Source organism: Protopterus annectens, chromosome 12.part0 (genome assembly GCF_019279795.1).
Source record: "Protopterus annectens isolate FY-2018-M chromosome 12.part0, PAN1.0, whole genome shotgun sequence".
Classification (NCBI taxonomy): domain Eukaryota; kingdom Metazoa; phylum Chordata; order Ceratodontiformes; family Protopteridae; genus Protopterus; species Protopterus annectens.
In genome coordinates, this window is record NC_056746.1 from 2,562,826 (window position 1) to 2,589,537 (window position 26,712).

At 45.0% G+C, this 26,712-nt stretch overlaps 1 protein-coding gene across 1 annotated transcript in view; it reads left to right on the plus strand.

The window, feature by feature from the left end:
- The window catches only part of LOC122817306 (serine/threonine-protein kinase SMG1-like), a gene marked incomplete in the record, with an annotated part of 2,898,779 nt that overhangs the window by 238,232 nt on the left and 2,633,835 nt on the right, over positions 1 to 26,712 (plus strand). The window contains 1 exon segment of the mRNA XM_044090530.1: positions 631 to 855. Within this exon segment, the coding sequence (XP_043946465.1) occupies positions 631 to 855 (225 nt within the window).

Here is a 26,712-nt window from a genome sequence, read left to right on the forward strand (position 1 = left end):
AAGGGTGAAGAAAGAGGATTATGTTAGGAAAAATGTTAAAGGAGCTCTAGGCTTGAAGCTTCAGTATGGCTGGATCAGATTAGACAAGGGATTCTGTACCTTTAGTCATATAGGATGGGCTATAGTGACTGGATCCAACTTTAAGTACATAACTTCAATTTTTTTTCCAGTTTTCCAAGATTAAATGTTTGTTGGCTTTAATGCTTGTGGGTTATATGTGAATGGCTGGCCTTACTTATTTCTTGGTTTTATTGTTGGGCTTGCGATAAGTGAATTAGTGTATGTTTGGGTGACTCAATTCCTTTACTGCTGTGGGGAAGCAAGAAATCTCAAGTATGTGTCTTTCTTTTAGTCCAATATTTATTAAATTTTACCACATTAAATTGTCTTCAGTTGCTTCCTTTATTTTGAATTGTCTAAATAGAGGCTTCATACAGTTTACCTTTACATAAAGATTAAAGCAGACTGCAAGCTTTTAACAAAAGGTTGCTTAAAAACAAATATGACTTATGAATACAGTATAAGAAAGGTGTTGTATGCCTTACAGTTACAGATACATTTAAAGATGGTATGTAATTCTGAGCGTTACATCCTTGGTATAAAAGATCTCAATGTATCCTTTCGTTGCAGGTTCTTTTGAGGGTGGTGACCTGTGTGACTACTGCAAAACAGGTGTTCTTTTCAGAAGTAGTGTTAACAGCTGCCAATGAGTGCGTGTGTGTTCTACTGGGCAGCATGGATGCAAGTATAGCTATCCACTGTGAAATGATCATTTCATATGGGTTAGATCAACTAGATGGCTGTCAGAATTGTGGTGCAGACTACATTATCTCTGTCTTGAATTTATTAACACTGGTAAGTACTGTCATAACTGTTCAGTGTTTAGTGTGATTTAGGTTGGAGAGTGATTAAGTTATGTAGCCATTAAAATGGATAGAAACTTTCAAAAACATTCTTAAGATACAGCTTTGAAATTATATACGAACAACCTGATAATGCAAAAAAGTGCATATGAAATTTGAACTAGAAAGTGAACAGTTGACAAGATTGAGTTTGAGATCAGTGAAATTTTGAGACAAGTTAAAGGCTGTACTGTATATCAGTATTTAACAACTGTGTGTATTTTTGTAGGTGTGTGTGTATGTACTTATGTGTAAATGCGTCTGTGTATGTATACAAATTTTTTGGCATTCAGAGAAGTAGACACTTGGGTTTTAATCATGTATGATATGAAAGGAAGATTCTAACATGGATATTCTACAAACTGCACAGATATTGTGAATGTACTTCAAACTGCTTTTAGAGCAAGGTCTGCCATATGACTTGTACTTGAGTTGGGTTGGTATTGGCATATTTAAAGATGTTTTTCATTTAGATCACTGTTGTAGTACTCTTGGCTACTGAGATTTCAGCCACAGTGTCCCATGCTTTCCAGCCTGATGTTTAGAGCACGCAACCCTTCCCCCTTGATGTAGTGCATCCTGTTCTGCAGGTGTAGTGGAATGCTCCCAGTATAATGCAGGTGTCTGCCTGAGCTATATTAGCTTTTTTTTTTGCTATAGTTAAATGCATCTGTTTTGTGTACTGTTGTTGGGAGCAGCCTCTTCCTGGATTGACTTGAGTTGTTTTAGAGATTAGGATTCAGCTAAGTACCCTGTAGGGGAGTGTTTCTTTTTTAGAGGAACTTGTTTTTATTTTGACCATATGTTGGGGTCTCAGAGGAGGGTGCGACACTGGCAGACTAATTTCACAGCCATTGTACTTTAAGCCTGACAAATGTGTGTAGCTTGCCAAGGCTTCATTGCTAAGACCATCCAAAGTAGGCTGTGTTCCCTGTATGACAGAGGTTGAAAGAGGATTTAAACCTTCACCCAGTTCACATTGGTATCTGTAGGGTTATCCACAACCTCCAGCACTTTTCCCAAGAAAAGGTGAATTTAGGAGAAGGGTGACACAGATGCTAGTGATGCTACTCTAGCATCTGATATCAGATGTTTCAAGGTTCAAAATTCTAACGAGTTGCTTTTGAGACCCCTGGACTTGTACAGCTGATGATCATCGTGTTTCACTGTTGCAGTCATTACTCTTGGGTTATCCTGCTGGCAGGCTAACCGCAGTCGGCCTGAATTCCAAAGTCCTGGTCTGGCGTCGGCTGCTATCGCCTCTTCCTGATGTCCGTGCGCCAGGGGTATAAAAGATGCAGCCGACGCCATTTTCATCAGTCTTTCTTGCCGCGCAGTGCCCAAAGCTAAAGCAGTTCGCAAGTGCTGGTCGGCCGACTCCTGAGATTTTCAAATCTGAATTTCAGAACCAAAGTCTTCTATAAATTTAAGAACCCCGTTATGGAAACTCTTTTCTTGCTCCAGACCGATGTCAGAAAAAGTTAATTGTATTTCTTGTGGGAAGCAAATACCTCATAAGGATTTTCACTCTTACTGTATTCCTTGCATAGGTCCTGACCACAATGTTGCTAGCTGTCGGTTTTGTGCTAGAGTTAACCAACGCACTATTAAACGTCTGTTCGATTTTGCATTTCATTACTTTGGCCGAAGATTTAATTATATAATGCCGTCGGAACAGCTGACAGGAGATTACAAAAAAACGCAAGGACAAAGAAAAGGATAGGCATCCGAGGTCCAAAACAGACGACGAGGCCTCCGTTAGGCCAGTCGCCGGTTCTCAGGCACTTTTGCATCCCCTGGCGCCCGCTACCTCAGAGCCACAGGCCGCTTCCGACTCCCACGTGGAGCCGACTGGGCCTCTGGATACTCAAGGTATTGGACTTGGAAAAATTATTCCCTTAGATGGGTCCGGAGCCGCTGAGCAGGCACCGGCTTCTGAGGGTGTCTTCAGACCTACACAGTTATGTTAAACCATCTTCAGCTTCTAAGACAAAAGACTAAAGCTGCTCTAAAGACAAAGAAACAAGTACAGCATTCTCCTACTCAAGCTTCCATGCCTAAAAAACAGATGCTTAAAATGGCCGAAGACCTAATTACTATAATTAGGGGCTCCCATCCCCCTCCTGATAAGAGGCCTAGACAAGAGACAGAATATGATTCTTCTGATCAGGTTTCTATTTCCTGTGATTCCTCTTCTGAACAGGATTATTCTATACCTCCTTATGAGGACTCAGATGCTGAAGAAATCCATTCCTTCAGCCTCACCTCCTGAGGATTATTCTTTTGGGGAAACCCTGCATACCATGAGGGAGCATTTCCACTGGGAGAGCCAAGATTGCTCTGAATCTAAGAAAAGGCTCAGAGACTTTCTGCTACTTCCTCAGCACAGACCCCTTGCTATTCCACCTGTTCTAGACATTGTAGATGTATTTTCAGAGTCCGACATGTCCCGTGACTCTCTACCTGCTGCACCTGCTAAGCCAGACAGATACTGCAGGGTCCCGGATTCTCATAAATTCTTATATAAAAACCCCGTTGCTGACCCAGAAACTATTTCTCAGGCTCTCAAAGGGGTCAAAGCTTCCATTGCAAAAAAAACCCTGTCCCCTCTGATAGGGATTCTAGGGCACTGGACAGATGGGGGGAAAAGTTTACACTTCGGCTACCTTGGCTGTAAGGGCTTTAAATTGTCAGTTTCATATGCTTAAATATCAGCAATACTTAATGACTCTGGCTTAAACAGAAAATGTTGACAAATTCTGAAGATTCTGAGAACAAGGAAATGCAGGATTTATTGCATGCAGCTGAACAAGTGGGAAAGCATACTTTGCAATGTGGTTATGTTTCACTGGAGGCCTCTTGCAGGGCCACTGTTATAGGTTCCGTTGTTAGAAGGCATGCTTGGTTAAAAGAACAGAATCTGGGTTTCATGATCATGTTAAAGCAAAATTATTAGATGCCCCATTACAGCATGATACTTTGGTGCTAAAGCAGAAGAGGCGTTGAAGAAAATGGAGGATAAAGCGAAATCCATGCTGACAGTTAAGGATTTCTTACAGGTACAGCCATCCAGATTTAGCAGGAACTGGCCTTCAAAAAATTGGTCCTTTCAAGTGTCAGACAGACCACAAAGAGGCAGATACAGACGTCCCAGAGGTATATCTCGGCCCCGAGGCGCATACAGGCTTAAACAGTGGAGTGCTCTACCTCCAAAAGTGGAGAAGACAAATCAAAACCTTACAGAAAACAGTCTCAATGACTTTCCTCTGCCACATCCAAGCACTTTTCTTTTGGCACCCCCCTTAGGGGGAAAACTAGCATTGTTTTCATCAAATTGGCAAATGGTTACCCAAGACAAATGGGTCTTGAACATAGTGTCCCAAGGCTACAGGTTCCATTTTCACACCCTACCAAGGGCAAAAGGTATGCCAGACCAGCCACACAATCAATGGGCAGAGGCACAAAAGTAAATTACAGCCCTCATGGACAATGAGGGCCATTCAACAAGTACCACAACAAGAGCAGGGGCAAGGATTTTCCTCCAAACTTTTCTTAGTGCCCAGAAAGGACAAAGCCTGGAGACCAGTACTGGACCTGTCTACTAAATACATTTCTGGAGGTTTCAAAATTCAAGATGCTGACTCTACAACAGCTACTGCCCATGCTGGGCAAGAAGGCTTGGCTCGTAACTTTGGACCTAAAAGAGGCATATCTGCATGTCCCAATCAAACAATCTTGCAGAAGATACCTCAGATTCATAGCTGGCTCAATGCACTGCCAATTCTCTTCGCTGCCCTTTGGCTTATCTACTGCGCCCAGGGTCTTCACAAAATGCCTGGCACCAGTAATTGCATTTTGCAGACAGAGGAATTCAAATATATCCCTACTTGGACGACTGCCTTATTCAAGCAGAGAACAAAGACATTCTTCTAAAGCATCTGGCGTTTGTAAAAAGATTAATAATTTGCCTAGGGTACACAGTAAACTAAAAGAAATCAAAACTAGTACCCTCTCAAGAAATAATATTCCTGGGTGCAAGCTTAAATACAACTGCCCAAATGGCTTATCTCACGCCAGACAAAAGCAACTGACTTCTTACTTCAAAAAGTTGGCAACAAAGACCCAGTTATCTGCAAGGAAAATCCTGCAGGCATTAGGTTTCATGGCATCCTGCATTATACTAATTCCATATGCCAGACTGCATATGAGGAAACTACAAGGGTATCTAAAAAGTGTTTGGACAGCATTGCCACAGCCTGGAGAGACAATTACCCTCATTCCCTGCCTACAACAGGAGTTTTGATGGTGGGCACAGGCCTGTCACCACAAGGGTCTGCCATTCACCTTACCTGCAGACAGACACTAACAACGGATGCATCAGATTATGCCTGGGGGGCCCATATGGCAGGAAAATGTATTCGGGGCACATGGCCTGCAAGCCAGATGCATCTTCACATCAATCAAAAAGAGATGCTAGCTGTTCAGAATGCCCTGACAGTTTTCTAGGATCTACTTCATGTAGGACAGCTACTGGTAAACGGACAATACTACGGTCATGTGGTGCATAAACAAGCAGGGAGGTACACATTCCTACCCCCTCTGCAGACCAGCAATGTCCTTATGGGGGACACAGCATTGGCTTATCAAGTTCACTTGCAAGCACAATTCCTGCCAGGAAAAACAAATACTCTGGCAGACGAACTAAGCAGAAACCTCATGGATCCCCACGAGTGGAAACTGGATCCAGAAGTCTTCAGCATAAGGAAATGGTGATGTCCGGACATAGATCTATTTGCCTCCCCTCACAACTGCCAATTAGAGATTTTGCACAAGGATTTATCACAAGCATGGAGAGAAAGACGCCCTATCCTTCAGCTGGAAAAATCTAACAGTATATGCCTTTCCTACACTGCCTCTCCTTCCCAGGGTACTCCTAAAGGTCAGACGAGAAGTCAAAAATGATACTGATTGCACCAGACTGGCCACGCCAGCACTGGTGCCCAATCCTAAAGAGCTTGTCTCAAGGTCCAGCATGGATATTGCCTCAAACTTTTCACTTGCTGACCCAACAAAACAATCCTATCCTGCACAGCCAACTCAGGACCTTAAATCTGGCAGCATGGCGGATAACGTAGCCATTCAGAACACTCCTCTTTCAAAAGCTGTTATGGATGTTAACCTGGAGGCCCAGTACCAGAAAATCTTATGCAGAAAAATGGAAGTGATTCTGTGCTTGGAACCGGGAACAAGGCATTGACATGTATGTTCCTAATATCCCTCAGATTTTACAATGCCTAATTGAGATGCTGGACAAAGGCCTTTCCTTTTCATCAATTAAGATTCACGCCTCTGCCATTTCAGCCCATTGCAATACAGAACCACCTGTCTTTTCTCATCCTTTAATAAGGCAGTACCTCAGAGGGGCCAAAAACATCAGGCCACCAAGGAGAGCACCAATTCCGCCATGGGACCTCCACTATGTCTTGGAAGAACTCACACTACCTCCTTTTGAGCCAGCCTCAACAGCTGATATAAAATTCTTATCCTGGAAAAATGGCTCTGCTCCTAGCAATAACCTCTGCAAGACGAGTCTTGGAGTTACAAGCACTCGTGGCTGTGGAACCTTTTATAATTTTTCATCCAGACAGGGTTTCTCCAAGGACAGACCCAACATTTATGCCTAAGGTGATGTTCAGTGTGGCCCTCAATCAAGCCATTCACTTGCCTACCTTTTATCTAAACCCACAGAACAAGAGTGAGAAAATTCTGCATTCTTTAGACATACACAGGCAGCTACGCTTCTACTTGGACAGAGCTAAATCTTTCAGAAAGACTGAGCAACTTTGTGTCCTATGCTGCAGGATCACAAGGAAAGGTCATCTCAAAACAGACTATTTCTAAATGGATAGGCCATTGCATCCATTTCTGCTATTCTCAGCATGGCAAATCAGTGCCTAAGGGCATTAGGCCTCATTCTACTAGAGCATCAGCCACTTCAGCAGCCTTCCTCAGAGAAGTACCAACCAAAGACATCTTAGAGGCTGCAACTTGGAGTTCAGTGCACACTTTTACAAAGCACTACCACTTGCCTCTTTACTCTAAATCCATAGCAGGCTTTGCCACTGCAGTTCTGCAGGGCCTCATAGCCTCTCCTAATCCTTTTTAGCCCAACCACCCATCCTCATCTTTGAGATTCAACCCAAGAGTAATGACTGCAACAGTGAAACACTATGAACATAGTACAGTTGTGTACCTACCATAAATTTAGATGTTCGAGTGTATTCACTGTTGCCGTCCAGGTTACCCTCCCACCGTCCCCCTTTCTTTTATTGGGGTTTATCTATACTTCTCTATTCTATACAACCTATGTGGTGTATTTGCTTGTAGATGAAGGAAATGTGTCTTTACTGCTTGTATGTTTATTGGCATAATATATTTAGCCTACCCTTTTGGGGGGCACCTGACATCTGGGGCAAGAAAAACTGAAGAAAATGGCGTTGGCTGCATCTTTTATACCCCTGACGCACTGACGTCGGGGAAGAGGCGACAGCAGCCGAAGCCAGACCAGGACTTTAGAATTCAGGCCGACTGCAGGTAGCCTGTCAGCAGGATAACTCGAGTAATGACTGCAACAGTGAATACACTCTAACATCTACATTTATGGTAGGTACACAACTGTACTTTCATAGCTCTCTGATGATGCCCCTTATGAGGCTATAAATTGGATGGCTGCCAGCATATCTGACAGGACTGTGTGTTCAGCCTACATGGGCACCCAAGCACATGTAGAGAAGGCTGGTTTGTTTTCTGAAGGGGAGAATAAGGCCACCACCTTATTAGTGAGAGAAGATATTGCATGCCACAAGGTGGAAATCCTGGCATTCATGTCCCAAAGCTATAAAATGGCCATGTAAGGGAAGCATGTTTCACAAGTCTCTCATTCCTAGCAGGTGTCTAGGTCATTTATCTCCCCACACACCAGCACTGGCTCTAGCTCCAGGGTTTCTAAAAGATTTTTGGAGCTTGGAGCCAGGTGCTTAGCCTTCCGAGTCTGGAGTAACTTCTGCTACAGAGAGAACACTTACCTGCACTTTTTGAGTATACCCAAGAATGTGAGGGGGAATAGCTGAATTATTCCTGTCAGCTGACCCCCCCCCCCCCAAAAAAAAAAGTTGCACAGGGTTTGCTACATTCTGAAGCATCTGTATTGAAACTCTCATTTGAAGAATCCTGACTGGAGTAAGGGAGCTTCACGTGGGAAGGTGGGGGAAGGAGGGTATATGAGGTTCTAAAGAGATGTTCTTGAATGTCTGCAAGCCTGTGGCAATTCCTCTTATGTTGGGATCCATGGAGCATACCTTCTCAGTTGCATCCCAGTAACCAAACTCTTGACTCCTTGCTCCTGAGAAACCAGTCTGGTTCTTTAGGGTTCAGGATTCTGAAATAACGTCTAAGAATACTGTAGCTGATCTAGCTGAGGTGTCCACAGATCCAGAAAGAGGATCTGCTGATTCATCTCCCAGTGCTCTTACTAAGGACAAAGAAGCCTGAGCACTTGATGGATTTGTGAAGGTCTGTATAGCTGCAGTCTTGGTCTTCAGGGGCATCAGTTAAACATGACAAGATTTCATATAGATATGGTAGACCAGGTAGGAGCAAAGACCAGGGACATGTTTGTTGCTGACCTAAGGGCAAAACAGTTGGAACTTGTCCAGGTGTCCAAGACATTCTGCTAAATGTTGTGATGTGCATGCTGCATAGAAGGTAAGCATCTTCAGATTCCATAATCTGGAGACTTGCCTGGTTTGAGGCATCAGCCCATACCAGAGTTTAGTGGGTAGCTCCTAAACATTTGGGCATCCTACCAATGAAGTTTTAAGAAAACCGAGGTAAGGGATAAAGTCATGTAGAGTGTTAAGCAGTTTATACATTCTCTTCCAATGGCATAACATGAACTACTCCTTCAAAAGCCAGGACCTTACTATCGCAGACAAGATGAGGGAAATCACTGAAAGGTAAAAGGACCAATGTAAGAAAAAGGAAGGAGAAAAGTAGGGAAAAGCTTGGGGACCCATTATACCTTCGAACATGGAGCAGCCATGACTACAAAGATATCTTGCACAAATCCCGACCTTGTCACCACAACCCTACTCCCAATGTGGGAAATAACAGATGGTTAAGATCCTTCCATAGGGGTGCAGACAATTTGCAATTTCACTAATGTGATGGGATTCTTTTTGTGGCAAAGGATCTGGCTCCTAACTTCTGTACATCTTGCAAAGATCTCTTGGCATGGGGGGGGGGGGCATGGTCATAGAAATAGTGCCCTCAGAAGAACAAAGCAAATGTTTCTATTCAAGACTATTCCTGGTCCCTGGAAATGAAGAGAGTCTGAAGCATCCTAGACCTGTCAAATTGACATGTTTCTGAGCATTCAGAATGTTTATACTTGTCACCGTTTTTCCCCCAAGCATTGCTGGTTAAACTTGATCTTGTGTTTGCCTGGGTCTACATTCTAGTCCACAGAGACCACAAATGCTTCTTTAGGGTCGAGCCAAGGGGCTAACATCAGTTTACTTCACTGCCTTTTGGTTTTCCACTGCTCCCCGGGTGTTTACAAAATTTGTTGCTCCCTTGGCTGCTTTTTGCAGATTCAAGTGCATTCACATACATCTATAAGTGGACTTCTGCACTTTTTCCCGGGTGGAGATTAATACGGTATTTTGACTTCACTTCTGAATTTCTTCTAATGTGTTTTTTCTCTTACCATTCAGAAATCGAGTCATTCCATTTCAGAGTAATTTCCCTGGGCACCTTGCTTAAATGCATTCTTTTAAAAAACATTCCTCCCATGAAAAAATGTGGACCGCCTGTAGAAATATTTTCTTCATCTAGCCTGGGAGAGACTTTTGGCTGCCAGAGATGGATGTTCTTCGTCTTCCCTTGCTGCAGTCCTGACTATTGGGTATAGTCCGCGTCCCAGTCGGCCCGAATACCAGAGTATAAGGCTGACGTCGGTCATGGCGCCTTAGACTGACGTCAGTACGTCAGGATACTAATGCGCATGACCGACGTCATTTCCTCAGTCTTTTTTGCCGCATGGTCCGATGCAGAAGCAATTTTGCGAGTGCAGGTTGGCGTTCTGAGATTTTCGAACGGAGTTTCAGACCGAAACAGAGTTGGCTAAGTAACCCGTTAGAACATTTTGGTTTTTCTTGCCTCAGTATTTAACGGATGTCAGAAAAAGTGAATAACTGTATTTCTTGTGGGAAGCAGATACGCATAGGGATTATCATACATTGTGTATACCTTGTTTAGGGCCTGAGCACGGCGTTGTTGGTTGCCGCTCTTGTGCTAGATTTAACAAGCACTATTAAGAGGAGGCTTGATTGTGCTAGGTTAGTGTTTGGGAAGCGTTGCAATTATAATATGCCGTCGGATGCTCCGGCGCCGCTTCATCAAGAAGCGCAAGGACAAAACAGTGAAGCCTAGGGTGAGGAACCGGCAGTCCCGGACGTCGGTTCTTTAGAAGGCTCAGGAGCCAGAGGTTTTGCCAGGAGTCTCTATGGAGTCTCAGGCGGATACTTTACTGTTACAGGATGTGCCCTCTCAGGAGGTAGGCCAGGCTGAGGGGCTTCTCAGGTAACTGTTCTTCCCTCTCTTCCCAAGGTAGTTAGGGCCTCTCCTTCTGTTGCCAAAGCTTCTTTTAGAGGTAGGCCAAGTTCAGCTTCTGTGGGGGCTTCTCCTAGCATTTGGGCTCTGTGCCTAAGAAACATATGCTTAAAATGGCAGAAGATTTGATTACTCTGATTAGAGGTTCTATGCCCCCTGATAAGAGGCCTAGGGTGGAACAGGAGTTTGATAATTTTGAACAGTGTTCACAGGCTTCAGAGTCTTCTGTGGAAGACTTGCAAGAGTTCCTGCTTATTCTGATTCTGATGTGGATGATTCCACTCCTACAGCTTCTCCTCCTGAGGATTTTTCATTTTCAGAGACTCTTCACTCCATGAGGGAGCATTTTAAATGGGAAGGCCAGGATTACTCTGATTCAGGAAAAGGCTTAGGGAATTCTTGTTTTACCCCAGCATAGGCCCTTAGCTATTCCTCCTGTGTTGAATGTGGTGGAGGATGTTTTGCAGAGGCTTCCCTGAACCCTGACTCCTTGCCTCCTGCTCCTGTTAAGCCTGATAGGTATTATAGGGTGCCCGAGCTCATAAGTATTTGTTTAAGAGTCCCAGGGCGACCCAGAAACTGTTTCTCAGGGGCCTAAAGGTGTTAAAGCTTCTGTGGTTAAAAATCCTGTACCCTCTGATAAAGAGGCAAGGGCTTTGGATAGGTGGGGTAAGAAAGTATATACTTCTTCCACTCTAGCCATGAGGGCGTTGAATTGTCAGTTTCATATGCTGAAATATCAGAATTTTCTCCTTTCACAATTGAAATCTAAGGTGGATGCTTTGGCGGAAGGTATTGAGTGTAAAGAATTGCTGGATTTGGTTCATGTGTCTGAACAAGTTGGTAAGCATTCTTTGCAGTGTGGTTTTGATGCTGTTCAGGCCTCCTCGAGGGTGGCTGCTACTAGTTCTGTTCTTCGCAGACATGCCTGGTTGAAGGAACAGAATTTAGCTGAGCATGTTAAGTCCAGGATTTTGGATGCTCCTTTACAGTCTGATGTGTTGTTTGGACCGCCTGTGGAAGCAGTTTTAAAGAAAATGGAGGACAAAGCTAAGTCTATGCAGACTGTTAAAGATTTTTGCAGGTGCAGCCTCCAGTTTAGTAGAAATTGGCCTGCTAAGGGGTGGACATATCCTGCTTATGGTTCCCAGTCTAGGGGTAGGTCTAGACGTGGTAGGGGCAGGGCTCAAGGTTCGTTTAGGCCTAGATCAGACAGTTCACCTGCTCAGACTTCTGGTGAGGGCAGGGGTCAGTCCTTTCGTAAGCAGAACCAATGACCTGCCTTTTCAGCTGCCAGTGGACTCTCGTCTGGCAGCTCCTTTGGGAGGAAGATTGTCTCTTTTCAAAGAAAATTGGGATTTAATCACTCAAGACAGATGGGTGCTGGATATCATTCATCACGGTTACAGATTTTATTTCCACACAATGCCCCCTTTCAAAGGCATGCCAGATGTTCCTCCTCCACAAAGAAAAGAGGCTCTCAAGCAAGTTTCTCAGTTACTCCAGATAGGGGCCATTCAGCCAGTCCCTGTATCAGAAAGGGGCTTCGGATTTTATTCTCGCCTGTTCCTAGTACCAAAGAAGGGGAACACGTGGAGACCAATTTTGGATTTATCTATCCTCAACACTTATCTGGACATTCCCAAGTTCAAGATGTTGTCGTTACAGCAACTGTTACCTCTGCTGGGCAAGGATCACTGGATGGTAACTTTGGATCTCAAGGAAGCCTACCTTCATGTGCCTATAAGGCTAAGTTGCAGAAAGTATCTGCGGTTTCGAACTGGAGATTTTCATTATCAGTTCTCTGCATTGCCCTTTGGCTTATCTACTGTGCCCAGAGTATTCACAAAGGTTCTGGCTCCAGTGATAGCTTACTTCAGGCTTCAAGGCATTCAAATCTATCCTTACTTGGACGACTGCCTGATTCTGGCTCAAGAAAGGAAGACCTTCTACAGCATCTGGAATATGTCATAGCAGTGCTAAGATGCCTAGGGTATTCTGTGAACGAAATAAAGTCCAGTCTAGTACCCTCTCAAGACATGTGCTTTCTGGGTGTGAGACTGAATACAGCAGCCCAGATGGCCTTTTTAACCCCGGACAAACAAAAGAGTCTGTCACTTTACTTCCATCAACTATCTCATCAGTCCGTGCTGACTGCAAGGACAGTCCTTCAAGCATTAGGGTTCATGGCATCTTGTATTCTGGTGCTTCCCAATGCCAAACTGCATATGAGGAAGCTGCAATGGTATCTCAAGAATGTATGGACACAGCACTGCCAAGATTTCGACACTGTCATTCACATAATACCTTGCCTTCAAAAGGAATTCTTGTGGTGGGCTCAGGAATGTCACCTAAACAAGGGACTCTCTGTGACCCGGCCAGAGGAGTCAGATTTTAACGACAGATGCCTCGGACACTGCTTGGGGAGCTCATCTAAATGGAAAGTGGATACAAGACAAGTGGCCTGCCAGACTACAGCATCTACATATCAACATGAAGGAGATGTTAGCAGTCCAGTTTGCATTGATGGCGTTCAAGGAGTTACTTCTTCCAGGGCAGGTGTTGATTCTAACAGACAACACAACTGTCATGTGGTACATCAACAAGCAAGGGGAACACATTCTTATCCTCTATGCAGGCAAGCAATGATTTTATGGGAGACTGCGTTAAGCCTGCAACTGACTCTTCAGGCAAGGTTTCTGCCAGGAGCACAGAACTCCCTAGCAGATGTATTAAGCAGACAAATCATGGATCCCCACGAGTGGAAACTGGATCTTCATGTATTTCAGAAATTGACAGTGTCATGGGAACTCCAGACATAGATCTGTTCTTCTCCACTAAACCACCAGCTGCCAAAGTATTGCACAAAGGGGTTTCATCACACAGCTTGGAAAGTGGATGCTCTGTCTTTCAGTTGGAAAAACCTTCATGTCTATGCCTTTCCACCTCTGCCTCTTCTTCCAAAGGTATTATTAAAGGTCAGACAAGACAGGCCAAGGATGATTTTGATAGCTCCAGATTGGCCTCGGCAACACTGGTACCCACTTCTAAGGAGTCTTGTAAAGAAGCCTCCATGGCCTTTACCTCTGATTCCTCATCTGTTATCTCAGAAGGACGGTCATCTGCTCAATGTCAAGCTTCAATCTCTTCATCTCACAGCTTGGCATATTCTGTGTTGAAGCACAGCAGGTCTCAGCTTCCTCAACAAGTTTTAAATGTGATTATGGAAGCTAGAAGGCCTAGTACTAGGAGAGTGTGCATGAAAAATGGAAGAGATTTTTATTTTGGAGTACAGCAAAGAATTTGGAGATTTCAGAGCCTAATTTGAGTGTGGCTCTTCAATATCTTACTGAATTATTGGACAAAGGTTTGTCCTTCTCTTCCATAAAGATTCATGCTGCAGCAATTTCAGCTCACTATGATTGTGACCCACCTTTGTTTTCGCATCCTTTGTTCAAGCAGTTTCTTAGAGGGGCAAAGAATATAAGACCCCCACGTAGAGCTCCTACTCCTGCTTGGGATCTCAATTTTGTGTTGGAAAAACTTACTCTACAACCTTTTGAGCCTGCAGCTACTGCTGAATTGAAATATTTGTCATGGAAGACTGCTTTTCTGTTGGCTATTACTTCTGCAAGAAGGGTGTCTGAGTTGCAGGCCCTTATGGCAGTAGAGCCCTTCTTGGTTTTCCATAAGGACAGGGTTTCATTCACGTACTAATCCTTCCTTTATGCCTAAGGTGGTTTCTAGTGTGGCTTTAAACCAAACTATTCATTTGCCTACGTTTTTTGCAGATCCTCAAAATAAAGGGGAAAAGATTTTGCACACTTTAGATGTACACAGGCAATTGCGTTATTATTTGAGCAGGACTAAAGATTTTAGGCAGTCTCAGCAGTTACTTGTTTCTTTTGCTTTGAGTTCACAGGGCAAGCCTGTGTCAAAACAAACTATTTCTAGGTGGATTGGCTTTTGCATTGCATTTTGTTATTCCCATCATGGCAAAGAGGTTCCAGCTGGGATTAGGCCTCATTCCACTAGGGCTACTGCCACTTCAACAGCATTTCTGAGGGGGGTGGCAACTAAGGATATTCTGGAAGCAGCTACTTGGAGTTCAGTGCATACTTTCTCTAGGCATTATCACCTGCCTATATACTCTAAGTCTAGGGCTGGTTTTGCCACAGCTGTTTTACAAGGCATGTTGTCAGCTCCTGCTACTTTATAATTTGCCAGCCTCCCTTACCTCTGCTTTGGGATTCTACCCAATAGTCAGGACTGCAGCAAGGGAAGACGAAGAACATAGTACAGTTTTGTACCTACCATAAATGTAGATGTTCGAGGATTCCCTTGCTGTCAATATCCCTCCTTCCCCTCTGTGTTTCAGGGTGGTTGTGTAGGTGAGTTTACATGTATATATTTTTTGTATATATTGCTGTATATATTGTACATGTTTTTTGGTGCAGGTTGTTTTTGGGACTTGTCTTTTTGGGTCTTCTGACATCTGGGGCAAGAAAAGACTGAGGATATGACGTCGGTCATGCGCATTAGTATCCTGACGTACTGACGTCAGTCTAAGGCGCCATGACCGACGTCAGCCTTATACTCTGGTATTCGGGCCGACTGGGGCGCGGACTATACCCAATAGTCAGGACTGCAGCAAGGGAATCCTCGAACATCTACATTTATGGTAGGTACAAAACTGTACTTTTTCCCTTCCTCCTCCTCTTTAGTCTTTCACAGCAGATGCTTGAAACTTTCCCGGGCGGGGCTGGAAAATTGGGAGGGGGGGGGTCAGTGCCTAAAGGAGTGAAGGTATGAGGTCTATGAACAGACAGGACAAACAAATCATTGTCAGAGGTGAAGTCATATGTAAATTCTTTGAAAGCTTTGAATAATCACTGGTCGTCTCCATGACCTCTACAAGTTATTGTAGACAACACCACAGTCATGGTTATATGAATGGGGGGGGGTACATGATCTTTTGTTCTTTTACTCCCCTATGAAGACTTACTATAATAGCATGGAAGGTAGCAACTCACTTCATTTTGACTAGGCAGGCTTTATACATTCCATCAGAGCAAAATGTAGCAGGTTAAGCAGGGCTTAAAACAGACCCTCAAGAAACCTGCACCCGAGAGTCTTCCAGGAATTGATTGATCCAGCTGTAGGGAACTCCAAGTAGAAGTAATATTGTTCCAGGACTCCATGCAAATAGGCTTGGAAGACAGTAGCTTTCTCATTCTGTGGACAGGAATGTTTCCTGTGCTTTTCCATCTTTTCTTCTGATATCCAGGATTCTTCTAAAGATTGATGTGCTTGCCAAGTGTTGTAGTGGTGACTCCCTTTTGGCCTAGGCAACAGAAGGTCACTTGTTGAAACTGGCCAAGGGCAATTACCATAGACTTCCTGACAGATTAGGTAGCTCACGCAACCTCAAAACACATTAGTTGAACTGCCTGGACCTTGCACAGTCACTCCTTTAGGCACACATTACCCCCACCACCACCAATTGCTGCTGATCTACCTTTGGATCTCCCCTCTTTTCTTCCTGTCCCCAGGTAAGTTTTTGAAAGAGGAAGTGGGAGGATTGGGATATTACCTTTGTGGTTGAAAAGCTAGCAATTTTTCCGTTAGAACTGAGCTCATGTGGATTTTGAGGTTCGTGGTATGAAAGACTGTTTTTTCATTGCTCCGACTTTTGCTAGAGGAGTATCCAGGTTATAAGCCATTCTTTTGAGTCAACCCAAATTTTTTTTTCCAGAAGGGCATGGTTTTTTCAAAGCAACTTTCTTTTTTGCCTAAAACAGTTTGAGTTTACTTTGAACCAGCTGATTAGCTGCTTCTCATATGAAGATAAAAGGACTACCACTGTCAAAGCAGACAGTCTCCAGATGGTTGTCTCTTTCCTTTTGTTATGCTCACCGTAATAAACACCTTCCAGGCAGGGTTAGGACCCTTTCCATCAGGACTTTGGATTCATCTGTGGGTTTCTGGAAATGGCTGGACTTGAAGTATTCTGTAGACAGCAACTTGGTCCTTTGTATATACTTTTACAAAGCATGACAAGCTTTATTTGTTTTCCAGGTCCAGAACAGGCTTTGCTACGACAGTTCTCCAGGAGCTTTTAGATGCTTAAACTTTTCTTTCTTTAAATTTTCTAAGCTGTGGTAGTCTGTTGTAACAGTGATCTAAAACTGAACATTATACAGTTGTGTAAATGAATATACCATTGTTACATGTTCTAACAGATCATTGTTGCATTAGACATCTTATCCCATTTGTTTAGCTTTTTATGTATTGCCAGAGTGTAGCTGTATATACTCATGTAGTTGCATCGGTTATGGACTGATTCTTTCCTAGCATTTTCTTTACAGGGCTGTAGCTTCCCTTCTTTTCTTTGGGGCAAGAAAACGCTGAATTTTTTTAACTGCACTTTATATAGAGGTGTGCATGAGCTCTTGGCTGTTAGGTTATGTGAAAAGTACCCTTAGACTTTAAAACCTAGCCCACTGGGCATATGTCTGTCTCTCTCTCTGGCTCTCTCTCTCTCTCTGGCTCTCTCTCTCTCTCTCTCTCTGGCTCTCTCTCTCTCTCTCTCTCTGGCGCTCTCTCTCTCTGGCGCTCTCGCTCTCTCTCTGGTTCTCTCTCTCTCTCTGGTTCTCTCTCTCTCTCTGGCTCTCTCTCTCTGGCTCTCTCTCTCTGGCTCTCTCTCTCTCTCTCTGGCTCTCTCTGGCTCTGGCTCTCTGGCTCTCTCTCTCTCTCTCTGGCTCTCTCTCTCTCTCTCTGGCTCTCTCTCTCTCTCTCTGGCTCTCTCTCTCTCTGGCTCTCTCTCTCTCTCTCTGGCTCTCTCTCTCTCTCTCTGGCTCTCTCTCTCTCTCTCTCTGGCTCTCTCTCTGGCTCGCTCTCTCTGGCTCTCTCTCTCTCTCTGGCTCTGGCTCTCTCTCTCTCTCTCTGGCTCTCTCTCTCTCTCTCTCTCTGGCTCTCTCTCTGGCTCTGGCTCTCTCTCTGGCTCTCTCTCTCTCTGGCTCTCTGGCTCTCTCTCTCTCTCTCTGTCTCTCTCTCTCTCTCTCTGGCTCTCTCTCTCTCTCTGGCTCTCTGGCTCTCTCTCTCTCTGGCTCTCTCTCTCTCTCTGGGCTCTCTCTCTCTCTGGCTCTCTCTCTCTCTCTGGCTCTCTCTCTCTCTGGCTCTCTCTCTCTCTCTCTCTGGCTCTCTCTCTCTCTCTCTCTCTGGCTCTCTCTCTCTCTGGCTCTCTCTCTCTCTCTCTCTCTGGCTCTCTCTCTCTCTGGCTCTCTCTCTCTCTCTGGCTCTCTCTCTCTCTCTCTCTCTGGCTCTCTCTCTCTGGCTCTCTCTCTGTCTCTCTCTCTGGCTCTCTCTCTCTCTCTCTCTCTCTCTCTCTCTCTCTGGCTCTCTCTCTCTCTCTCTCTGGCTCTCTCTCTCTCTCTCTGGCTCTCTCTGGCTCTCTCTCTGGCTCTCTCTCTCTCTCTCTGGCTCTCTCTCTGGCTCTCTCTCTCTCTCTCTGGCTCTCTCTCTCTCTCTGGCTCTCTCTCTCTCTCTCTCTCTGGCTCTCTCTCTCTGGCTCTCTCTCTCTCTCTGGCTCTCTCTCTCTCTCTGGCTCGCTCTCTCTCTCTCTCTCTGTCTCTCTCTCTCTCTCTGGCTCTCTCTCTCTCTCTCTCTCTCTCTGGCTCTCTGGCTCTCTCTCTCTCTCTGGCTCTCTCTCTCTCTCTCTCTCTCTCTGGCTCTCTCTGGCTCTCTCTCTCTCTCTGGCTCTCTCTCTCTCTCTGGCTCTCTCTCTGGCTCTCTCTCTCTCTCTCTGGCTCTCTCTCTCTCTCTCTCTCTCTGGCTCTCTCTCTCTCTCTCTCTCTCTCTGGCTCTCTCTCTCTCTCTCTCTCTCTCTCTCTCTCTCTCTCTCTGGCTCTCTCTCTCTCTCTCTGGCTCTCTCTCTCTCTCTCTCTGGCTCTCTCTCTCTCTCTCTCTCTGGCTCTCTCTCTCTCTCTCTCTGGCTCTCTCTGGCTCTCTCTCTCTGGCTCTCTCTCTGGCTCTCTCTCTCTCTGGCTCTCTCTCTCTCTGGCTCTCTCTGGCTCTTTCTCTCTCTCTCTCTGGCTCTCTCTGGCTCTCTCTCTCTCTCTGGCTCTCTCTCTCTCTGGCTCTCTCGGCTCTCTCTCTGGCTCTCGCTCTCTCTCTCTCTGGCTCTCTCTCTCTCTGGCTCTGGCTCTCTCTCTGGCTCGCCCTCTCTCTCTCTGGCTCGCCCTCTCTCTCTCTCTCTGGCTCGCCCTCTCTCTCTCTCTGGCTCGCCCTCTCTCTCTCTCTGGCTCTCTCTCTCTGGCTCTCGCTCTCTCTCTCTGCCTGGCTCGCTCGCGCTCTCTCTCTCTCTCTCTGCCTCTCGCTCTCTCTCTCTCTCGCTCTCTCAGCGTCTCTGGCTCTCTCCTCTCTCTCTTCTCTGGCTCTCGGCTCTCTCTCCGCTCTGGCTCTCTCTCTGCTCTGTCTCTCTCGTCGCTCTCTCTCTCTCGCCTGTTCTCGCTCTCTCTGTCTCTTGGCTCCCTCTCTCCGCTTGGCTCTCTCTCTGGCTCTGGCTCTCTCAGCCGCTCTGGCTCTCTCTCGCCTTGGCTCTCCTTGCCCGCTTCGCCTCTCTCTCTCTCGGCTCGCTCCTGGCTTCTTCCTTCGCTCTGGCTCTCTCTTGCTCGCTCTGGCTCTCTCCGCTTCTCTCCTGGGCGCTCTCTCTGCTCGCCCGCAGCTCTGGCGCCGCTTCGCTCCTGGCTCTCTCTCGCTCTGGCTCTCTCTCGCTCGCTCTGGCGCTCTCTCTCGCTCGCTCTGGCTCTCTGGTCTCGCGCTCGCTTTTTATCATTCTATCCCCATCAGCAAGGTGTGATGGCCATTTAGGTTGTCACTTGTGTGACTACCTCAGTTGCAAAAATACAAAATATATGAATTTATTGTATGAAGGTCAGATTACTGACTTGTAATGTGGAACAGAAAGCATTTCTCCCCTTCCTGTTTGAGCAGATGTCCTTCATGGATGCATCTGCAGTCATAACAAGTGGGTTGTCCTGTCGTCAGGCAGCCCTGCAGTCGGCCGGATTCCAAAGTCCGGGTCCGGCTTTGGCTGATGTCGCACTCCACCCGTCATCTCTGTTGGTCTTCGGGTATAAAAGCATCAGCCGACGCCATTTTCCCCAGTCTTTCTTGCCGCGTGGGCGCCCAAGCAGGAGCTGTTCGCCAGTTCCGGGCGGTCGGAACCAGAGATTACTTCTACGAATACTACTTGAAGACTTCTAAAGCTAAGTACCCCGTTGGGGACTCTTTCTTGCCTCAGCCGATGTCAGAAAAAGTTAACAATTGTTTAACCTGTGGGAAACAAATACCTCATAAAGATTTCCACTCTTACTGTCTGCCTTGTTTAGGCCCAGCCCACCACGTAGCAGCCTGTTCGCCTGTGCCTCTTTCAACCGACGAACGCTTAGGCGTCGGTCGGAGTTTGCAGAACAGTTTTTCGGTTCTGATTTTGCGACATTATGCCGCCGGATCCTCCGACTACCCAATCTACCAAAAGCATGAAGATAAAGACCGACACTCGCGGTCCGCGGTTTCGGCCGAAACCACGGTAAAGCAAATCATGAGTGTCTCGGTTTCGGCGAAACCCAGAAAACCGAACAAAGTACAGGTGAACCTATTCTTACAGCTGAGGCCCCTGCTACAACTCTTGAATCGACCTCAGAAATTTTACCCACTACGGTGGTTGACTTATCAGACACCATCCCCTTGGATGTCTCTACCCCAGCACGTGGTGCTGCTAGGCCTCCAGCCATGTCCATTAAGGCCTTCGCCAGGGCTAAAGCAGCAAAGACTACTAAAACAGTGCCTGTTAAACCCCCCACATCCAGGCCCTCTTCTAGTTCTCAAATGCTTTCTTTGGCAGAAGATTTAATTTCTTTAATTAGAGGATCTCAACCTCACCCAGACAGGGCCTCTCAGCCCCCAGAGAAGAGACCTAGGGCAGAGCCCCCTGAGCCAGTGTCTTCTGATGATTCTGCTGATGAATCAGACATTACTGACCATCCAGAGGCTCCCTTCTCCAATTTTGAAGATTCTGATGCTGAAGAATCCATTCCAGCTGCTTCCCCACCAGAAGAATTCTCCTTTGGGGAAACCTTGCATGCCATGCAAGAACAGTTCCAATGGCAGCAACAGGATTTTTCAGACTCCAGAAAAAGACTTAGGACCTTTCTGCACCTCCCACAGCACAGGCCCTTAGCTATACCTCCTGTTCTCTCTGTGGTGGATGATGCTTTCAATGATGTTTGCTCCGCTCAGATTCTTTACCCCAGCCCTGCCAAACCAAACAGATTTTACAGGGTGCCAGATACTCATCACCACCTTTACAAGGCCCCACTTGCAGACCCAGAAACTATATCCCAGGGTCCCAAGGCAGTAGTCATGACCACAGCTAAAACCCTATTCCTTCTGGAAAGGAGCAAGGTCATTAGACAGATGGGGTAAAAGGTCTACACTTCAGCTACTCTCTCAGCTAGAGCTTTAAACTGTCAGTTCATGGTACAATACCAAGAGTTTATGCTTGATCAGTTAACTAAAAAACTAACCACTGATGAATCTCTTGATAAGAAATATGTATTAGAGATGGTAAATAACATACAACAGGTTAGCAACCATTCCTTAAAATGTGGCTATGATGCACTGGAGGCTTCATTTAGATCAGCCATGACAGGCACAGTGATAAGAAGGCATGCATGGCTAAAGGAACAAGCTTTACGGATCATGTTAAAGCTAAGTTGCTAGATGCTCCCTATGGACAAGACAAGTTTGTTTGGTACACCTGCCCAGCAGGTTATGAAGAAAATGGAAGAAAAGGCAAAATCTGTTCAAACTGTTAAAGATTTCTTGCAGGTTCAACCCCCAAGGTTTAGCAGGAACTGGCCTGCCAAAAATTGGTCCTTTCCTGACTCCACAAAATTTCAAAGGGGCAGGAATAGACGCTCCAGAGGCAGAAACCAATCCAGAGGAGGTGCCTACAGAGGGCGACAGTGGCAAGGTAACAACAGAGGCACAGACACAGCCACTGCCACTACATCAGCGCAACCACAGTGACTTAATCCTAATTCCGCCTACCAGGGAACAAATAGCAGCTCCTCTAGGCGGAAAGTTAACCTTATTTTCAAAGAACTGGCACTACATAACAAAAGACAAGTGGATTTTACAAACCATAGATCAAGGTTACCGGTTTCACTTCCACACTTTACCAGTCAAAGAGGAATGCCAAATCTACCTCCAAATCAAAAACAGAGGCTCTACGCCAGATAATGGAGTTAGCAAACATGAGAGCTGTGGAAAGAGTGCCAACAGCAGAACAAGGAAAGGGTTCTATTCCAGACTATTCCTAGTTCCAAGAAAGGAAAAAGTTGGAGACCAATTTCTACCTGTCCACCTTAAATACATACATCATTGTCCCAAAATTCAAAATGCTGACCCTACAGCAACTTCTTCCCATGCTGGGCAAGGAGTCTTGGCTGGTAACTCTAGATCTCAAGGAGGCATACCTGCACGCCCCCATTCGACCAATCTGCAGAAGATATCTCAGATTTCTTGCAGGATCAGAGCACTATCAATTCTCAGCATTGCCCTTTGGCTTATCTACTGCGCCCAGAGTATTCACAAAATGCCTGGCATCAGTAATCGCCCATTGCAGACTACAGGGAATTCAAATTTACCCATACCTGGACGACTGCCTGCTACAAGGGACAACAAAAGCAAGCTGACAACAGATTTACAAAGGGTCATTTACTTGCTACAAGGACTGGGATACACAGTCAATTTACAAAAGTCAAGGCTGATACCATCCCAAACAAGGACATTCTTGGGCTGAATTGGACACAGTACAACAAATGGCATTCCTGACTACAGAAAACAAAAAGAACTTCCTCTTTACTTCTTGGCACTAACAAAACTGAACAAGTTAACAGCAAGAAAAGTTCTGCAGGCCTTGGGCTTCATGGCATCATGCATAATCTTGGTCCCATTTGCCAGACTACATATGAGGAAACTACAGTGGTACCTAAAGAATTTATGGTCCCAACACAGACACAGTCTAGAAACAGAAATCCCACTAATTCCATGCTTAAAACAGGAGTTCCTATGGTGGGCTCAGGCATGCCAGTCAAACCCAGGCCTACCCTTTCGCAGATGTCAACCAAGCCAGACCATCACAACAGACGCTTCAGACCTAGGATGGGGGCCCACATGCTGGACAAATGCGTGCAAGGATTGTGGACACAGGATCAACTTCACCTGCACATCAATCTAAAAGAAATGCTGGCAGTAAAACTGGCAATCCAAAAGTTCAAACCATTTCTCAAAGAGGGCCAGTTGATGATAAGGACAGACAACACCACAGTCATGTGGTACATCAACAAACAGGGAGGCACTCATTCATACCCCCTATGCAGAATGACCTTGGAGCTGTGGACCCTGGCACTCAGCTACAACATTCAGTTACAGGCAATATTTGTACCGGGGAAAGACAATACTCTAGCAGACATATTAAGCAGAACCACTTCGGATGCTCACGAATGGAAGCTGCACTAGGACATCTTCAAGACCATCTCAAAGAAATGGGGAATGCCACAGATAGACCTATTCGCATCACCTCTCAATCACCAGCTCAAAAAATTCTGCACAAGGACATTCCACCCACTAGCATGGAAAGTGGACTCACTCTCCTTCAACTGGAAAGGCCTAACAGCATATGCATTCCCACCTCTTCCTTTGATACACAAGGTACTACTAAAAATCAAGGAAGAACGTCCAAGGATAATCCTGATAGCTCCAAACTGGCCAAGACAACACTGGTACCCACTACTGAAGAGCATGTCTCTGAACAATATGTGGCCAATACCCCTGATGCCTTTGATGTTAACTCAGAACAACTACAGCATCATACATCCAAACCTAAAAACGCTGCAACTGACTGCATGGAACATCACATAGCAGCAGCTAATCCAGAACTTTCCCAAAGAGTTAAAGACATTATTCTTGAAGCACGCAGACCTTCAACAAGAAGGAACTATGCTGGAAAATGGAAAAGGTTTGTCATTTGGAGTACGGAAAGAGGAAAAGATGTGTCAAACATAGATATGCCTAACATTCTGGAGTATCTGGCCGAACTTCTTCATTCAGGCCTGTCCTACTCCTCCATCAAGATACATGCATCAGCTATTTCAGCAGAATACAGCTTTGATCCACCTGTTTTTTCGCACCCTTTGCTGAGGCAGTTCCTCAGAGGAATCAAGAATGTAAAACCTCCAAGGAAACCACCATTACCAGATTGGGATTTAAACTTTGTGCTAGAAAAGTTGACACTATCACCCTTTGAACCAGCAGCAACAGCAGACCTACACCACCTGTCATGGAAAACTGCTTTCCTACTGGCAATTACTTCAGCAAGGAGGGTTTCAGAACTACAGGCCTTAATGGCAGTGCAACCCTTCCTAATCTTCCACCAAGATAGAGTGTCCATGAGGACTAATCCTACATTTATGCCCAAGGTGGTATCCAGAGTGTCTTTAAACCAGGCAATCCACCTACCTACCTTCTTTCCCAACCCACAAAACAGAGGGAAAGAATACTGCATACCTTGGATGTACATAGACAGCTACGCTACTACTTGGACAGAACAAAAAATAGCAGAAAGACTGACCAACTTTTGTAGCCTATGCAACAGGAAGGGAAGGAAAAGCTATTTCCAAACAGACAATCTCCAAATGGATAGGAAATTGCATACGATACTGTTACTCCTTCCATGGAAAACCAATTCCACAGAACATAAGACCTCATTCTACAAGGGCAACAGCCACTACCACAGCCTTCTTACGAGGACGGGCAACCAAAGACATTATTGAGGCGGCTACTTGGACCTCCGTGCATACATTTGCCAAGCATTATAATTTGCCTCTATATTCCAGATCCCGAGCAGGGTTTGCCACTGCTGTACTGCAAGGGATCCTAAACACACCATAATCTACTTCTATCCTCCTCCCTAGTTGGCTATGGTATTCTACCCATTGTTATGACTGCAGATGCATCCATGAAGGACATAGTACAGTTTTGTACCTACCATAAATGTAGATGTCCGAACTGGATAGCATCTGCAGTCAGGATTACCCTCCCTCCTTCCCTCTGTGGTACTCCTAGGGTGTTTACCCTCCTAATAGCTAGCTGTTGGGGAGTCTTTTATGGTGTATTTGTTTGTATATATGTACATATATGCTTATTGTTGTGTTTACCTCTATCTATTTGGAAACATTGGCATCTATCCAAATTTTAGCCTGCAAGAGGGCTACTGGCATCTGGGGCAAGAAACACTGAGGAAAATGGCGTCGGCTGATGCTTTTATACCCGAAGACCAACAGAGATGACGTCTGGTGGAGTGCGACATCAGCCGAAGCCGGGCCCGGACTTTGGAATCCGGCCGACTGCAGGGCTGCCTGACGACAGGACAACCCACTTGTTATGACTGCAGATGCTATCCAGTTCGGACATCTACATTTATGGTAGGTACAAAACTGTACTTTACTGGCTGACGCATTCAACCACATTGTTAGATTGTTTCACAAATTTTTTTCTTTTTACAGGAGTGTTATGTTTGGAGGTGAGGAGTATGTTGCATTTTCTTTGATGTAAATCTTTTCCTTAACTATCATAATATTTTGCAGTAACCTTAATTTTCAGCAATATTTAATGGTTTGAAATCTGTAATCAGTAAGGCTAACGTTTTGCTTATTTTTTTTCACTTACTGGTTTAATATTTCATATGTTAATTTTCATTCATTCATTAACTAATGGGTTTGGATCCAATCTTCTCATCTGCCTCTGCCATTACACTAGCTCATGGCCTCCAAAAACTCTCGAACTCCTTCCCTACCCATAATGCACCAGCCCGTAACATCTCTCTGATATCGTTTGATGCTTTCACATCTAGACGTTGCAATCTTCAACTCGTGTAGAGTGGGAAATAAGTCTATTTTGATATTTATAATCTAAAAAAAAATGTATTCTTTATTTTTTTAAGTAATTTCTGCTGTAGGCTTTTCATACACCTTTGATTGTACTCTTTACTAACATTGTTAGTAAGCCTAGCCTTCCTTCTCTACTGTTGCACTTGGTATGTACCTCATTTCTTAGCATAGTTGGTAATTTCTTCCTTTTTACAAAACTGTTGTATTCTGTACCATCGCTTGTATTTTACCTTTCCTCTTGCTGTTAGTTTTTTTTTTTTTTACAGTTTCTCTTTCAGAATTTCCGAAAAAAGTCCTTCAGGATTTGTAAGTGTGGGCATAAGTTGCCTTATTCCAGTGCCTACAATCTTTGTATATATTGTTTGGGCCTGGATCATTTACAGCAGGATTGCAGTGTCCGTTATGAAGTCAACCCATGAATACTAGCTGAAAGGAAAAACAAATTTATTTTGAAAGCCTTGCCGCCAGCTTCCTTCTCCAAAGCCATTACTGGAATTCAATCCCCCAAACAAAGCTAGAGACCCTGCAAAAAGGTCTAAACCTTGAGTCTTCAGCCTTGTCTTCCTTAGAACCTGAAAAGAAGAGAGAGAAATTGGATATAAAATTACTGTGGTCTGACCACCGTCTGATACGATCAAGCCTGTTCCGGATCTTACACCCTCCGATTCAAAACCTTTACTGAGGATGACTTATTCTTGTAGTCTGGGTCCATTCCCATCCATAGACCCTCCAAATCATCATCCATGATAATCATCTCATTCCAAGAGTCTCACAGAAGCAGGTGTGGAGAGGGTGATGAAATTTTTCACAGCGCAGTTTCAGATGGGAGTTCTTACGGCTCTTATTTTTCCAGCCAGGAAGTCAAATCATCTACCACTCCACCCATTACAGCTCCTTTTCTAATCCAGCCTGTTTGAGTCCTCTGATCCAAGCATTCCAGGTCACTGGTTTGGATCCGAAGAAAGCACTTTCTTTGGATCTGAATACTGCTCTAAGTGCATTGGCTCGGACGTCCTCTGAAGCCGGATGACTGAGCCAAAACATCCCTTTCTGAGCTAGGATGTTTGAGTCAACTCAGAGGTTTTTCTATCAGTCTTTACTCTTGGAGCCTTTGCACTGGA